Raw genomic sequence first — 18,597 nt, forward strand, 5'->3', positions numbered from 1 at the left:
AAAAGTGAGTTTATTTTTCATTTCAAATTAACTTTCCACAGGACAAGAAACAGAGAATTCAGCGTATTCAGGCCAATTTAAAGAGGACACAGCCTGATCAAAGCGGTTTTGTTGAGGTCACGAGCATGCTACACTAATTTAAGTAATTAAATGATGCAAATTAAATCTTGTATTAGTTATGATAAAAATGGCAAATTTGAAACATCAGTGACAGGACTCACCACTTTGAGCTCTGGTACGGAGCGACTGAGTGTCCACTCCTGACTGTTGACAAAGGCATCTGTAACAGAGAAAGAGAGAGATCATTATAAATGTGGTCATGCCCTTCAGTTCAGTCTTATTTACAGAACAGTTCTAGATGAGTGGTTCACTGATCAATACACACAGCAGAGGAAAAGACACAGTCAAACAGACCCAAAATGGAATGTTAAATACAAAATGTTAAAATACAACTCTAAAACTACACTACAGAACAAAACATGTCTGTGTTCATTTTAGGTCTTTTCAGCAGTGCCAACGATCAAATATGTGTTAATTAGAGCCCACAGTGCCTACACGGCCCCCACGCTCAGCTGCACAACACGTTTCACATTACAATAGAACAATAGTGGCTGCAGGTGTGCACTGTGGGCTCAAACGCTCAGAGGATAGCAGCAAATAGCCTAAGCCTGCAAATCCATGATTCCAGAAGAGTTGTTATGTTTAACAACTCGGGGGAAGTCGTGGCCTAATGGTTAGAGAGTCGGACTCGTAACCCAAAGGTTGCGGGTTCGAGTCTCGTACCGGCAGGAATTGTAGGTGGGGGGAGTGAATGTACAGCGCTCTCTTCCACCTTCAATACCACGACTGAGGTGCCCTTGAGCAAGGCACCGAACCCCCAACTGCTCCCCGGGCGCCGCAGCAAAAATGGCTGCCCACTGCTCCGGGTGTGTGTTCACGGTGTGTGTGTGTTCACTGCTGTGTGTGTGCACTTTGGATGGGTTAAATGCAGAGCACTAATTCCAAGTATGGGTCACCATACTTGGCCACATGTCATGTCATTTTCACTTTCACTTTACATCATGCTCTATAAGAAAATGCCCATGACGATCAATGTTAGATACAATGCTAGATAACAGTAGAGCATGGCGTTAGCAACGCCAAAGTCACGAGTTTGATTCTTAGGGAATGGATGAACAAATAAAATGTTTATATTGAATGCAATGCAAGTCAATTTGAATAAGAGCACGGTCGGCCAAATGAGCAAATGTAGACAGCTGTCTTGTGTCTTCTAAAGACTGGAATACACTACATGACTTCTAAGATCTGAACCAATTATAAAACACATGGCATTGTGCACTTGCAGACATCATATATAGTTACAGAGGAAAAACACACCGTACCAGATATTTGGAGTCACTCCAAACATAAACTTTTGCAATAACGTGCAACACTGCTTGGAGATGCATGACAAACAAAAATGTGTAATATTGACTAAAAGAAATTATGAACGGAGGATTTTCTGTGCAATCGGTCAAATCCAACTGCGAACTCCAACTTTGTCTTTCAGCAACAATCGATGACACCTCCAGCCTGCAAGCTGGGGCAAAGATATAGGCAAAATTCATGTAATGTGTACCAGCCTTAAGACAGCACCTTCAATGAAATGGAAGCTCATTTATAACTAATTTGGACAATCTTCATAGGCTGAAACTCTGAGCACCACACAAACGGCCCTCCAGAAAACTGTATTTATGAGGAAGCCTAATTTTGAGTAAAATTTCCAGACCTGAAAAAGTTATGTAAATTAATAGAATCTTAAATATTAGCTCTAAAGTATTTTATTGGGCAAGAATTATAAAAACATACATTCTCATCCTTAATCCTTATCCAGAAAAATCACAACAATTGGTAAAGTCATGTCAATTTAGATTTGGAGTCAGAAAGGCTGACTCAAGTATATTGCTACGCAATCAATGTTATTAATTAGTACACAAATACGTATCACAATCAGCATAAAGCATCTCATCAGTGTAAAAACACACTGTATACACAAATATTGTGTAAAATATTATAAAATAGGCTGCATTATATCAAAACTTTTAGGTATTTGATGAAATAAGCATATTTACAATATATTTGTCTAAACCCATCCACCATATTGTCTGATTTGCCTTATCCACAATTTGGCCCAAACAAAGCAGCTTACTTTTAGAAACACTTTTTACACTGAGAGTGTGCATATGGTATCTTAAATGTTGTTTAGGTAGGAAACGTATTAGATTTTGGGACACTGCTTTATTCTTTATTGTGTCCATCTCCATTCACAAACCAATGCATGCTTTGCTTCCATCTTCTGCTCACTGATGTCAGATAACAACAGTCTATAATTTCTCAAGAGACCCATACTAAACACACGCTAATGCTAACATAGCCTATATGCATAACCCTTGGGGATTGCCTCCACTGCCACTTTTTGAAAAGGCTAGCAGATGAAGAATAGTGGAAGAGCCTTTGGGGGGTTGCTTCATATATTCCATGTGGCGACCCTGAAAAGGCCACAGTGTCTGAGATCTGAGGAAGGTTAACACAATCTGCTACCCACATAGAAAGCATATATGAAATCCGACAGGGTATTAAAGAAAAAAAGAAGGATTGACTGAACAACTGATGCTGTAATCACATATAAATCATATTGTTTGGAGAAACCTGATTTATTTGAGACCTCTGATCTCTTTTCTCTATTAGGCGTTCCATGCGCAGATGGAACCAATCAACACAGCACTATGACAGCTGTCTGTGATACTGCGACTCATTCAAAATGACAATCTGTAACATCACAGGAGACATGATGAGAGTGACAGATCGGTAATGAACCATTACAGCCAAAGCCCTAGTCAATCTTGCTTCACCTCTTCAAATGAAATAGACTTGCTGGATTATTTTTCATTATGAAAGTCGATAGCATGCTCGATTATAAAACTGCAACCTCGATAAAAACAGTGATGAAAGACATTGCAAGAGCTTTAGTCTGAAGCTACTATTATACTTTAGTACAATTCTCTAAAAGAAATCTCCATCTCAAACGTTGGCAGGATAAACAAGGTATCCTTGCAGAAAATCGTAAAAAAAAAAAAAGAAAGTTTCTTGATATTTGTGTTTATAGAGAGCTCAATAACCATGAATACTGTGTGACAGCAGCCTTTATTTTATCTATTAAAAATGAAGGCAGTAAAGATGAAACTTAACACCCAGTCATTATACATGCTCTTCATCCGCAACTCTGAGGAGAGACAATGCAGAGCCTGCTTCTCATGAGAATGCATGCATGTCTGGATTTCAATGTCTGAATGATTGGCTCCAAACTGACAATTTTTGCTTTGATGAGCACCCAGTTGATTTCAACTTGTAAGTTGAATTTTTGCGGTAAAAAAAATAAAATAAAAAATCATGGCTCAGCTACAGGGAGTGATAGACCTAGCATTAGGCCAAGGCAATTCTGTCAATATTTAGTCATCTTTACATTACATGGTTCAAGTGTCAACAATTTTTTTTCCTCCCGTGTGACAGATTGGATATGACCCACAATGTGTAAGCAGGAAAAAAAAAAGCACATGGATGCCGACATTATCAGATCGGTTTCAGGCATTATTTATATGTGGAAATAAATCTAATATGAATCAAGATACATGCATTGGCATCTGCCATGTAAGCAGACAGATCAGATATATTCCCCTGTCAATGAGAGACATACATCATTGAAAAAGCAAGGGTGGCAAATGACGTTAACTCATATGGATGCTTTTCCAGGTCAGTATGTCTACCTTGGATTGTTTTACCAAGTGTATAGTGTAAATGCAGATAATTAGGCATCAAGACCTGCAGCGTAAAATGCAGTATTTGAGATTACTGGTCGATAGCCATGTCTGCTTAGCCAATTAACAGAAGTATTTATCTTCCTTCTTTTTCAGTTGCAAATTTTACTGCCAGCTTTGAACTGACTTAAGCTGAATAAGAATAGAAAATGAAACTACTGCCTTCTGAAGAGCTGCTTATAAAGTAGATGAATTGAACATATTTCTGATCACATTTGCACAATTGACACTTATTCATCTGAATTGTCAACAATATTGAACTGAATTGAGCTGAATAAAGACACAATTGTCTTCTGTATAGCTGAAATGTAATTTTTTTCATAATTAATGAATTTTACAACATTAACACTTATGTTCCTGTTTATTAGTGCAAAGCTACTTTGAAACAATCTGTATAATATAAAGTGCTATATAAACGTGACCTGACTTTGTCAATGGATAGTAAACTATTTCGGTCTCCAGTTTTTTTTGTGAAATTTGAGTATGTGTTTTAGGTAAACAGGATTTATTTTCATGTCAGCATTTTCATGTTGTCTCATGTACTAACACTGAATTGTATTAAGCATATGTGACCCTGGACCACAAAACCAGTCATAAGGGTCAATTTTTATTAATTGAGATTTACACATGGTTTGTTAGGATATGACGATATTTGGCCGAGATACAGCTATTTGAAAATCTGGAATCTGAGGGTGCAAAAAAATCAAAATACTGAGAAAATCGCCTTTAAAGTTGTCTAAATGAAGTCCTTAGCAATGCATATTACTAATCAAAAATTAAGTTTTGATATATTTACGGTAGGAAATTTACAACATATCTTAATGGAACATGATCTTTACTTAATATCCTAATGATTTTTGGCATAATAGAAAAATCGATAATTTTGACCTATACAATGTATTGTTGGCTATTGCTACAAATATACCCGTGCTACTTATGACTGGTTTTGTGGTCCAGGGTCACATATATTAGAATTAGCCTATATCATCATCAGGCAATGAAAAACTCATATTTCAATCACTATTAAGCATTATCTTTAATAAAACCTACAAAAAAAAACAAAAAAAAAGACGGGCAATGCAAAACATAACTGGAAAAAACAATCCAAACTACAATGAAATATATACTGTAGCCTAAAAATAAAATAAATAGCCTATATTTTTTGATACATTGTATATTTTACATTAACATTAAAAAACATTTAAAAATTTAAAATGATAGTTAATTAACTTTTTATTGTCCTAAAATGCTAATTTTTGTAGCATATCTTGAATTTCATTGTCAATCTGGGATACCTCTAGCTGAAATAATTCTGGCAAGTGAACCTCATCTGCATTTGAATGTGTAGTAAACACAGTTACTTCACAAATACGACAATCATGTTGTCACTTTAAAGTCACTGAAAGTCTAGGAGGACATGAGGGGTGTCTGTGTGCCCCGTGGGAAGCTCATGTGTCTTATTTAAATGCTCTTATGCATTTGTTTATATGTGTATGTAGAGTAAGAGTCATTTCAGCGTTGATTCTTTGCAGCCAGTTTCCCATGACCTGCCTGGACCCTCCACCCCCTCGCTGTGAGCTGACCGATTTCAGAAGCACACTTCCACCACCCACTCTGTGTCGGGCAGAAAATGACGACGTGATGGAAAAAACAGAATAGCGAAATTAGAAGGACATTTACAGGAAGTCCCTCAATTTACAATAATTCTGCATAATGTTACCAGGGTCAGTGTTATGGTGTCTGTGATGGCCTGACCCAGATCAGGTCCTTTTATTCTGCTCAGCTTTTGTCCTTAGGATTCACCCTCATTTTAAGAACTTGCAGCTTTTAGAGTCTCCTGAATCATTCAAATCCCACACACCCAATGTAAGCATCCTGAGGGGACTTGGAGAACTAGGCCAACACCAGTCCAAAATCGACACCATGAGGCTCCATCAAAGATTCAATTAGGATTTATGAAAGCGGAACTAACACACAAAGCGCAATAATGAATGTGTCGGGTATGCTTGGCAACAATCAACCATTACACAGCGCTCAAAGGCGCAAGTCACAACTCCCAAGGACATCCATCATCATTCGGTCAGGATGTAAATCTCTCTCTGTCACGAAGCGGCTTTTCCTCTCCTGCAGAACAGTGAGAGTGTGTAATTCGTGAGACGTCTGGTATGAGATCCGAGTTGCTTGATTATATCAGGTCTCATCTATATTCATCTAGAGTCAAAATCTTGACAGTCATCAAAGTCTGATGCATTTTGCAGCTTATTCTGTCTAAGAACTGGCCTAATTAAGAACAGGAAGAGGTCGTCAGATTGGAGCTTGGCAAAAGCTCTTGCCATTTATATGTGCAATATGCATTAGGGTGCTTTCCAGCATGAATTTAAGTTTGCAGTTAGTGTACAGCAAAATATTGACAAGAACATGTCTTACTATTGAGTTGTTCTTTTAAGCTGCACAAAAGAAAAAAGAAATGAAACTATGGTGTGACCAGTGTAGCCTATTTCATGAGTAAATGACTCTTGAAGGAAATTAGCTGAATAGCGGTAAATGGGATCACACTTTTAAAAGTCAAATTACATTGGAATCCATCTCACGGTACGGACAAAAACTTTGATATTTAAAAAAAATATATCTTCTTAGATGTTCCACAGAAGAAAGTTTTGGAAGGACATGAATAAATGACAGAATTGTCATTTTTAGGTGAACTATTCCTTTAAGATCTTTAAGAGACTGTCTCACAGTTGAGGGTGTGCTTTTTGAGCTTAACACTAGTCTGCATCTGTCTGATTCAATATGAAACTGCAAAGTAAAATGCTAACACAAGTTCAGGTCAAGACGGGCCATATTAGAATTGAAAATGAGGAACTGCCTCAGACAAAAAGGCACACATAAGGCTTGCCCGGTTGGTTCGAGGCTGTTATAAAGAACACAGTGAGAGGCAGCTACAGTAAGTGCATGTGGAGTCAGTGTTCTGTGGAGCCTCAGTTCAATTCACTTAGCTCTGAATGCTGCCAGAAACTTACTGCTGTACAGTACACTCTGATCATTTGATGGAGGTTATTGGAGAACCACCCTCCTCCCTCCGTTTCACTGTCACTTTACACTCCTCATCTCAAGCTCTCTCATCTCATTCCCACCTCACTCCATCGTTCCCTCCAGACACTGAGAACAGCATGTTTCATCTCCTCATTCACTGCAGCTCCCAAAATAGCTTCGTGAACACAAAGCCGCATTTCCCAGCAGTTTTTGTGAAAGCACACACACTAAGAGACACACGCCACACTACCTCAAATTACTAAGATTCTCTTTCTCTCCAATTTCCACTATCAACTATCATCTTTAATAGGGTTGTGTATCGTTTGAATTTGATCGATTCCGATTCTGCTTATCGATTCCGATTCTTATCAATTCCCAGTTTCGATTCCAATGTCAAAAGTCAAACATTTAGATATCAAACATATTTACTTTGTGTGTCTTTTAGCAAAACATTAAATTGCTGCTGAATACCATGAACAAAAATCAGCTGGCTACATAAAAACTGGACTCAATTAAGAGCCGTTTGTGTGCAAAATAGTGCTGCAAGATTCTGGATAAATTGAGACTTTTTTAAAATGGAGTTTGTAGTTCTCTCACAATTCTGAAGAATAAAATATTAGACAACTAAACAAAATCTCATGGAATTTATGAATGGAATGATTCAAGGACTCACTCAAGATTTACTTGTCTCATTACTGGTAGAATCAGTGTTTTTGAATGAATCTCTTGAATGAATGATTCAAAGACAAGTACATTTTTAATAGCCCCTTTTCACCACCTAAAAATAAAGGATGTGCACACAGGAATTGGAATTGATTTTCGATTCCCAACCCTAATCTTTAACAAAGAAACCAGCAAATAATTGTATTCCAGCATCATGCGTCTATGTTTAACTGACTGCTGGTCATTGACCCCAACAGGGCAAATGGAAAAAATCCAGTCCGTCAGCCCCCCGCTGCACCTCTAACACACTGGGCTGCATTGTTGCCCCTCTGTTGGGCTGCACTGGGGCTACTGATGGCTCAGCCATGCGCCACTGCTCCCTGGACATCACTCTGAAACAGGATGTTGTTACAGCTGCTTCCTGTTTCCTAGGAGGGGCCTCAAGTTTCCATTTTCCCCAGTGTTCCCAGTGCAGCAGTGTCGCTGTGGTACCAGTTCATTGACCTGCATGCTGAAGTCACTGCTTTGGCTGAATCAATATGCTGCCACACACGAATTGAACCAGTTCTCATTGACACACTAGGACCCTTTGGCAGTATGATCATGATCGTGACGTCTAAAGCCGTTCAAATGCTGATTCTTGGCAGAAAACAGATCAGTCGACAGTACTTGTGGCATATTGTTGATTAAAAAAAAAAAAAATGGAAGTAAATGGGCCCAACCTGACAAAGTAAAACAGACCTGGTAATACTGAAGCTTCATATCACTCTATTTAAATACTGCGAATAACAGCCTAAATTAAATCTGTTCATCATACAAACCATTGTGTTTTTTCAGAAGACAATTAAGGGAGAGTATTAAATATATCTTCATTTATTTTCCGAAGATGAGTGCAAGTCTTATGGATTTGGAACGACATGTGGGAGAGTAAATGATAACAGAACTTTCATTTTTGAGCGAACAAACATGTTAAATTGTATTAAACCCAGAATATTCATTTTAGCTGATGTTTCTGCCATTATTTGTAAACTACAAACGGACCATCACTTTTAAATCGATTGTCTAAAACAATCTATATTCAACTTCCTCAGTACCAACCATATGGTCTCCTGCAATGCACCAGGCTTCCTAAGTTTCCTGACTCAGTAAGACATTCTTAATGAACATAAACCTCCTACACACATGTGCACATCATTTGCTGAGACAGCAGAAGAAAAGCTGAGTCTGTGTCCTAGATTTTACAAGCTACATAAGGTGAACATGCAAGCTCCATGCTTTAAATGTATCCACACATACTGTGACAATGGAAAGTCTATTTCCCTCACACTGTGTTTCAGGGTGTCACCTCCGCAAAGACAGCAGGAGATAAGAGTGTTTAGCAGAATGTGTCTGCTCTTCATCAAAATGACACAGAGGAAGAGAGAGAGGAAGAGGGTTGGAAAAGAAAAGACACAGCAAGTTAGTGATGGAATAAGCAGGGGTGATATTTCCACATTGTGGTAGATAGATTATCCAGCGTAGCACAGTTAAACATGTGTTTTGTGTCCTGGCTGCCTCGGTCTGTCCGAAGCACGGCCTGTTCTCTCCCAGGCTTTATCAATGCAGTATTCCAAAAACAGCCGAACAAGGTGTGTTTGTACCTGTGCCAAACATATAGGGTGGGACTGAGAGGGACATAAACACACTGCCTACTCACACAATTCTGCAGGCATCTTTTCAAATCTATTATTTATAATTCTGTTAACTGAAAAAAAAAAAAAAAACATTCACAAGACAAAAGTATTGCTCAAAGGTAAGTGGCATGCATTATTGTGCATTACCAAAATGTCATGAAAGTAAATTTATTATGTATGCAATATTTTGTGATCCGACTTGCAGTGTTAATTTTTGCCATATTTCCCTTTAAATAACCAAAATCTCCTTTAAATGTAGTCTTTTATTTTGTTAAGTCATGTTTATTTAATTTCAACGAAATAGTCAATGAAAAATAACATTAGTTGCCAATAATATGCAAAATAACAAAAACGTGTTCAAAGGTAACAGACCAAACTATCAAATTTTTCAACATTACTTAAAAATTGTGTACACATTCATTCATTTTAATGCATTTAACATTATATTATACATTAAAACTGTTCTTATGAAAACATCCTGAAATTCTAGCATGATAACGGTTTAAAATAGTGTTTTAAAATGTATTTAATTATCATCAGGGTGCATTTTTTTTATCTTTGGCAAATGCAAAAAGCGTGAAAATGTGTCAGTAATTTTGTTGATGAGCTTAACACTGGTTTTATTTATTTTAGGCTGGTTCTGTGCACGCATGAATAAATTAATAATGCATTTAGGAAGAAAAACCAAGGAGTCACAATCGTGGGACACAACATAATCTATGCTTTAAATAGATCACATGTACAGCCACAGTAAGCAAGATGAAACCAACTGAAACTGAAACCAACAAGGATCTGATGTGGTTACACAGAATGAAAGCCACAGAATTGCCTCTACTTATTCTATTTCTATTGGTGGGTCAAAACATATATACAGCTGTGCACCTATAGACAATTTTTAGACAATCTATAGACAATCTCCTTTTGGAGGCTGCACAGACCAAAGCACAGACAGTATGTAGCTGAGACGGGTCGCTGGTGTTACAATGAATGGGAGAAATTAGAATGCTCTAGTTTACAATATCTTTCAATACTCCCACCTTCCAATTAAAAGAACCAATCGCCAATAATAAAAGAACTAGTGTTGGGCGATATGCTCAATTTTCATATCGTCCTATCATCAGTCTGTGAGATCGCCGATACGCAATATTATCGTGCTAATTTATTAAATTATTTATTTACTTAGTTTCATTGCCGGAAAGTGAACCAACTCCAGCGTAAGGCTAAAAGCAGCCTAATATTTTTTATATGACTGAATGGGTATTTAACATGATAACAAATTAATAGAAACATCGTAAGTTACTAAATATAATGCTTACATTTTCTCAGTTATTCAAAAAGCAGCTACAGAAAACGAGCGAAGAACATTACATTACCAAAGAACATCATCACAAGCTAAGTCTAGCGTGAGTTTATGCACTTTAAAAACGCTCCCGTTATAATTAGTGAATCTACACTGTGATGAATAAATCTCTTATAGGTTACTTACATCGCACGTACATCTGCACTTTGTTGTTTATGATGAGAGAATTCGCGAGTCAGAATTCAGTCAGCGTGCGCCGAACAACAGAACTCTGCTGTTTCAGTGATGACTCATCTGAACACCTCTGATTGGCCATTGCATTCATAAGCTCAGCATAATAGTGTGTGACTGGTTATAATAACGTGCAACACTGTAGAAACGCGGAAAAAGAAATAATGCAACAAATAAGCCCTAATATTAATTAGATAGTATTACTATCCTGATAATAATAATAATAATAATAATAAAATTAATAATTATAATAATAATCATCTTGCTATCGTCAAAGGCATCAGCCACAGGCGATATTTCTGACTATTGTCGATACACGATACAATCGTCTATCGACACAACCCTAAAAAGGGTTTTAATTCAATCTGAACTGTACTTGCATGACTGGAAATAGCTAACTGAATGCGTTCCCAAGATGGCCGCTGAGTGAACTGACTTGCCTTGAAAGGGACGTTGATCAGTTTATAGACATTGAATTACGAACAAAGATTCTGACAAACTTTTGTACCAGTTAAGCATGCGCTTTACAGACTTTTGCAATGAACAACTGCAATAAAGGTTTAGTAGGTTTGCAATAGAAGGTACAAAGGGATGCATCCAAGGAACGACATAAATATAATGTTTCCCACTTCCTGTGCAGTGTTTACATTCTCTATATAGACTTCCCTCCCTTTGCGTCTGTGATGTGGTCCGCTGAAAAAATGGCAGCACCACTATAAGGGAAAAAGAGAAGGAAAAACAGCCATATTGCCATAATTCTGTCTCCGCCAGCCCACGCCGTTGCCACGGTTTTTGCAGCTCTCCTTCCGCTTTTTTCTTTCCCTCGCTGCTGCTATTATTATACTGTGGCCTCCTTTGAGTCAGCGCTGTCAAGGAGAACAGACAGAACACTAGAAGAAACGTACACACACTAACAAAGCACCTGACTCAGGACCAAAGCAGCTAAGAACAAACATGCCAAACCACACAAGGAAATCATTTTAAGCTTATCTGAATTCCAAATGCTAAATGCAAATATTAACTGACTCCACTTCTGCAAGAGTTGCATTGACAGTGATCTCTCTAGTGTGCCGCTGCATGTGCACGACTCTGTACTCTTGATGTTTTTATTCTAAGGATGTTTTCTTATTAAAGTGGCATAGAAATGTTACCAGCGGCAGCTGAGAAATCATTCTTGCTGAATTCTCTGTACAAATGAAACTCGGGACCCAGATTTTAACAACAACTATCAGCAGACTGGGGAAAAGTTGGTTGTGCAGCCTAAAAAGAGGATGTTAGCAGAATTTGGGAACTATCCAAGCTTACCTGTCAAGATGGAGCTCAGCATCTGTACAGTATCCCACCTCTGATTGGCCATTGCATTCATAAGCTCAGCATAATAGTGTGTGACTGGTTATAATAACGTGCAACACTGTAGAAACGCGGAAAAAGAAATAATGCAACAAATAAGCCCTAATATTAATTAGATAGTATTACTATCCTGATAATAATAATAATAATAATAATAAAATTAATAATTATAATAATAATCATCTTGCTATCGTCAAAGGCATCAGCCACAGGCGATATTTCTGACTATTGTCGATACACGATACAATCGTCTATCGACACAACCCTAAAAAGGGTTTTAATTCAATCTGAACTGTACTTGCATGACTGGAAATAGCTAACTGAATGCGTTCCCAAGATGGCCGCTGAGTGAACTGACTTGCCTTGAAAGGGACGTTGATCAGTTTATAGACATTGAATTACGAACAAAGATTCTGACAAACTTTTGTACCAGTTAAGCATGCGCTTTACAGACTTTTGCAATGAACAACTGCAATAAAGGTTTAGTAGGTTTGCAATAGAAGGTACAAAGGGATGCATCCAAGGAACGACATAAATATAATGTTTCCCACTTCCTGTGCAGTGTTTACATTCTCTATATAGACTTCCCTCCCTTTGCGTCTGTGATGTGGTCCGCTGAAAAAATGGCAGCACCACTATAAGGGAAAAAGAGAAGGAAAAACAGCCATATTGCCATAATTCTGTCTCCGCCAGCCCACGCCGTTGCCACGGTTTTTGCAGCTCTCCTTCCGCTTTTTTCTTTCCCTCGCTGCTGCTATTATTATACTGTGGCCTCCTTTGAGTCAGCGCTGTCAAGGAGAACAGACAGAACACTAGAAGAAACGTACACACACTAACAAAGCACCTGACTCAGGACCAAAGCAGCTAAGAACAAACATGCCAAACCACACAAGGAAATCATTTTAAGCTTATCTGAATTCCAAATGCTAAATGCAAATATTAACTGACTCCACTTCTGCAAGAGTTGCATTGACAGTGATCTCTCTAGTGTGCCGCTGCATGTGCACGACTCTGTACTCTTGATGTTTTTATTCTAAGGATGTTTTCTTATTAAAGTGGCATAGAAATGTTACCAGCGGCAGCTGAGAAATCATTCTTGCTGAATTCTCTGTACAAATGAAACTCGGGACCCAGATTTTAACAACAACTATCAGAAGACTGGGGAAAAGTTGGTTGTGCAGCCTAAAAAGAGGATGTTAGCAGAATTTGGGAACTATCCAAGCTTACCTGTCAAGATGGAGCTCAGCATCTGTACAGTATCCCAAGAGTTTTCTTGCAATCCTCCTTGTGGTTATTCCCTTTACTATGTTATCTGAAAAAGCTAGTCAATTCCCAGCTAAGCGGTTTATTACAGGTAGTCCCACCCCAAAATCCACGTCATTTGTTGAGCCAGAACATGTCAGACTACTTCAAAATGTGTTGAGTGTTTACACTCTTTGTGTAAACCTAAAAAATGACCTCAATGTTTTACCCAGAAGCGGAAATTCTGTCCTCAATTACTCTCATGTTACTTCAAAACCAGAAGACATTCGTTAATCTTCAAAACACAAATGAAGATATTTTTAAATGAAAGCTAATATACTTTAGCCCCTCCACGTAAAGTCCATTCCTTAAAAATATATTCAAGCTTCAAAAGGTTTGTAAAGACAATGTAAAAGTAATCCATATTGAGCTGTTTCTTGCAAGTCCTTCTAAAACACAAGTGCTTTGTATGATAACTAGATTTTTTTAACATAAAAATATTGACTAATGCACATCTAGGGCCTAATTTGATAAACGGACTTGCTTGACACGTCAGAACAAACCTCACTAGTTCCTGCGGAAGCTCAAACATGTTTTCGTGACACACAAGAACAAATCTCATTGGTTTTCACACATCAATCCCGCACTTTTGAGCTTCCATTTCACTTTATATTTATTTTCAAATATTAAAATATTTAATGTTTCATTTTTTTTATTTATTTCTGTGCTCTTATTTAAATGGTCATTTAGTTTCTTATGTTCAGTGTTCTTTTTGAAATTTTGGAACTCTCTTCATGATCTTTTCATTTAAAAGAAAATAACTAAAACTATATTATGTGCAAAAAAAATGCTGTATTTAAACCCGTTTTGTAATGTAATACAATATCCCCATAACACTGCATACCATGATAACAACTTCAGCAATTATCAGATATTTTAAAAAAAAACTTGAAACAGCACGTCTATCTGGGTGATCATATCTGTTTACCACTCTGAGATCACATATTCATTCAATTTGTTTTCTGTTTACAAATTGAAGGGAACGACTGGAGCCAGACATGGAAATTTACTCTTAAATGTGTTTCATGTTTTTGCACACAAACCACACAGATGTCTCACAAAAGTCAGAGACTGCCAAAATAAAACCCACATATGCTTCTATCAAAAGATGACCAAAACTCAACCCACACAAGTCATACTTAAGAGTAACTTGTGAAGTAGAGGTCAGAGATCTTAATACGTCCATACGTTTTCATAGAGCTTCAACAGAGTTATGTACAATAAAATTTCAGCCCTAATTAGGCCCTTCAGCACAAGAATGCTGCATCTCTCTCCTAACCTTAAGGGGAAAAAAAGCGTTACACGTTTACACCTTACACGTTTAACGCACCAGTACTTGCAGGAAAGACTATTATCATAGTTACAGTCAAGATATCATTACAGCTGACACAGTCAGTGTGCCATTATTACAGAAGATCTGAGGAGCGCTTGATAAACGAGGCAGCCGCAAAACGCTTCTCCACCCCTCATTGTTTTGACTGAAAGCAAGACAATGGATAAAAAACAAGAAGCAGTGACAGAATGACAATGGGAGAGTGCGCAAGCAAGATGCACAAGACAAAACAAACCAGTCAGCCCTGTAAACGTAGTTGGAATGTCCTCGTAACTAGAACGATCTGGAAATAACATTCCGTACAGCGGGATCGAACCGTACGCTGCATGCTGCAATTCACACTGCAATTAAGCTGTCAAGTGGAGTGCTATTTAACACAACAAGATCAAAAGGGTTTCCTGGACAAAACAAAGAAAATGTGAAACGTAATGAGACACAGCAGTGTTATGAAAGGTTTAGCAGCTGTAAATGTCCATAATCAAACCCAACACTTGTGGAGCTCACAACAATGCAGACTACATACACAGACAAATGCGTACATAGGCTCCACCGCAAAGTCAGGAAACAAACACAAGCGGGTGAAGAAAAGACAGCAAGGACACTTGGCAGCCTCCAAACAACCCATCGCGGTGTTGCAGCTCAAAAACAAGACCACCACAAGTCTGATGCACCACTGGGGTTCACACAATAGCGGTCCAACTCAGCGGTGTGCTGTTTCCACAGAGGTGTTGTTGTCTTGCAGCCTTTGGATCCGACCACACACATGAGCTTCTACCTCTGTGTCATTTAAACTGCCAGAAGCGTCGCCATGAGGTTTTGGTCCCTTGTTGGGCAGCACCATTAATTGAAAAAATAATCAAGATTGCAATTACAATTTTAATCATGAAAAGAGTGGAACACAGTGCTCCATAAGGTCTACATTAGCTGCTTCATTGTTTTCTATTTACATGTATTAATTTAACAAGACCCATTTGTCCAATGCAAAGTTTGGGGTCAGTAAAATTAAAATAATCACAATACTTTTCATAAGGGTTTCTTCAATTGACATTTATGATGTTATAAAAGATTTCTATTTCAAATAAATGCAGTTTTTTTTACTTTCCATTAATCCAAAATTCCTGTACAAAAATAAAGCACAACTATTTTCAACACCGATAATTAGGGCTGGGTTTTGACACAAATTTCACGATTCGATTAGATTCTCATTCACAAGTTTGCGATTCGATTCATTAACTGAACACAGGCTAGACTAATCGATTCTTGGGATTTAAGAATCGATATTGTTTCGTAAAAATGTGAATCGATTAAAATCGAGATATCTATATTTTTTACCCAGCCCTACAGATAATACATAAGAGCACAAAATCAACATATTGGAATGACTTCTAAAGGAAGAAGTGACACTGAAGCTTTGCATGAGATTATATTGTATAAAATATATTACAACTATATTTCAAAAAATAAAATGGAAAACCATTTTTAAATTGAACTAATATTTTACATTATTACTGATGTTACTGTATTTTATCAAATAAATGCAGCCTCAGTAAACACAAAAGACTTTCGACCCCAAATTTTTGTATGGTAGTGTATACTTATTTATGTGTTTTGCAGCAGTTGAGGATTGAAATTAATCACAATATGTCTGTTGCCCGTGAATGTGATGGCAAATCAGAATTGAATCAGAAATCATGACAAACAATCCAACATGTGAAGAATCAATTAATATCTGTGCCTTTTTCGCGAGACGAGAACATGTCTTACATAAACAATAAATGCAACTGATTAGGGTCAGGAAAACCTAAACCAAGCAAATTCAGAGGAATTTCTTAAGACAACTTGTCACTAAAAACATTTGCTCAAAGGAAGCATCTGACAGAGATAAATCTGAACATTACTTTTTGAAGACGAAAAAAAGAAAGAGGCAACCATTTTAAACAAAGCAGGAACTGAACTGAATTTCCAAAAGCACAGGCATTCCACCTCTGTGAGATTTTCATCACTGCAAAAGTTCTCCTTCCTCACTGATTGATTTCAATGGATTTTAAAATTTATCAACTTTACCATATCAAGGGTCATAACTGACAGCTTCAGTTTGTCCAAATTGTGCAAAATGATTACAAAAGTCCATAAGCACCTGTCCCGACAATATATAAACCTCACAATAAACTGCTTACATGCACTCCTATGGGTAACTGTTAGGCTTGTTGCGATAGACGGTGTTTTCGGTTATACCGGTGTTAAGCTGCAACACCGGTTAACGTCATTTGCCTACCGCAGCACCACCCCCCACCGTCGTTTTGATTTTTTTTATAGTAACAAAAATAATTTAGCCTAGTTCAGTTAGAGGACAGACACTTTTAAAAACTAAACGCTCAATGCAGCGTGCCGAACCGTGCGCGAACGACAGGAGTCCGATTTTATTTATCGTGAGGAGAGCGAGTCGAGCTGACTGGCAAGAGTGAGGTGAGAAAGACAAGACGATGGCGGAAGATTGTTTAGAAAGGAAATGCAAAGGCGCCTGTTTGGCAATATTTTCGATTTTGAAAAGCCTTGAGTTTTTTTAAACATTTGTTTCTTATTTATTTGGTTCCACAGTGTTTGCTGATTACTTTAAATAAAATACACAAAGTTTAAATATTTTATTTTACATCAAGGTGTATATGCCGTGCCTCCAAGCGTTCTTATTCGTTTTGCTAATAAACGTTCTCTGTTTCTTATTTATTTGGTTCCACAGTGTTTGCTGATTTTCAGCTTTATATACCTATTTAAACTTTGTGTAGCCTAAGTAATTTGTTATTTTATTAGGCATATATGGTGTATTTTTATTCGTTTTGTTAATAAAAGTTCTGAGTTTGACGTTGTTGTTGCTTGAATTGAATCAACGCCGAATTGCCACTAATTTGAAAGTGAAAGTAAAATGCGCACGGCACTTTTACAAGCTATTTGAAAGCGAAGAAAAGAGGGAAACTCAAACGAACTAACAACCCCACCCCCCACCCCAAGGGTGATACCGGTATTACCAGTGTTGTCACACGTCGATTAACCGGTGGGAAAATTTCCTCACCATCACAACCCTAGTTCCTGTGTGTCATCACTCGTTGATGAGAGCATTAATACAAACCACAGTCATGGCAGGAATCTGAGAGGCTGTTGGGAAGGTCTGTAAGCAGGGCCAAGATGCCAGGCGCCATTTCCGCGCCGCTGCTCTGTGCCAGCCTGCGGTGTCTAATGGCAAGATGAAAGCTATATGAGCAGGAGAAGACACTAATGAAGGAGATGAAAATTTAAAAAACATGAAGTTGTGTAACATGTAACTACACCAATATGTGGCGATATAAAATGTAGTGTCCTTTTCTTCATTTTAGACAGGCAAGGAATTAATGCCCAGAAAACAACAATGCCTACAGGGTCTAAAACAAAGCAGTGCAGCTGTGGCATTAATCATCAAGAACAGACACACTGCTGTCAAGAACAATCACACTACCAGGGACTGAAGGAACAGATCGTTTGTAAGAGTGCCATTATCCATGCCTGTTTATTTTTTTTTCGTTTCCTTGAGTGAGGTGAAGAGGTGAGGGGTGGGGGTACAAGACGGGGCTTTCCAAGAAATGCAACAATGGCAATCCGACACATCCTCCTCAGACGGCACACTTAAACACAGAGCGCCTCTCGTCCTTGTCTCAGAGACGGCTTCACCTTCCGCCAATCAGGACAAAACAGGTGGAGGAGTGAGGAGACTATGGTCCGACACATGAGAACCTCAGCAGATGTAGTTGGTCATCCAGAAATTGTTCACCTAAAGTACATAAATACTGCATATTCAGACATGGATCAATGATAAATAAGAATGATGAA

General features: G+C 37.9%; 1 protein-coding gene and 1 long non-coding RNA gene across 3 annotated transcripts in view; one reads left to right on the forward strand and one right to left on the reverse strand.

The window, feature by feature from the left end:
• The window catches only part of agap1 (ArfGAP with GTPase domain, ankyrin repeat and PH domain 1), a 137,935-nt gene that overhangs the window by 95,764 nt on the left and 23,574 nt on the right, over positions 1-18,597 (reverse strand). For both annotated transcript variants that reach the window (XM_016514080.1, XM_016514079.1), the window contains exon 2: positions 222-280. In XM_016514080.1, coding sequence (XP_016369566.1) covers positions 222-280 — 59 coding nt within the window. The remainder of the gene's footprint in view (positions 1-221; positions 281-18,597) is intronic.
• On the forward strand, positions 221-15,611 carry LOC107709575 (uncharacterized). The gene is made up of 3 exons (XR_001636508.1): positions 221-282; positions 6,815-6,817; positions 15,601-15,611. It is a non-coding gene; the product is annotated as an uncharacterized LOC107709575 (long non-coding RNA).

This window comes from Sinocyclocheilus rhinocerous, unplaced genomic scaffold (genome assembly GCF_001515625.1).
Source record: "Sinocyclocheilus rhinocerous isolate Xijiao unplaced genomic scaffold, SAMN03320098_v1.1 scaffold806, whole genome shotgun sequence".
NCBI lineage: Eukaryota > Metazoa > Chordata > Actinopteri > Cypriniformes > Cyprinidae > Sinocyclocheilus > Sinocyclocheilus rhinocerous.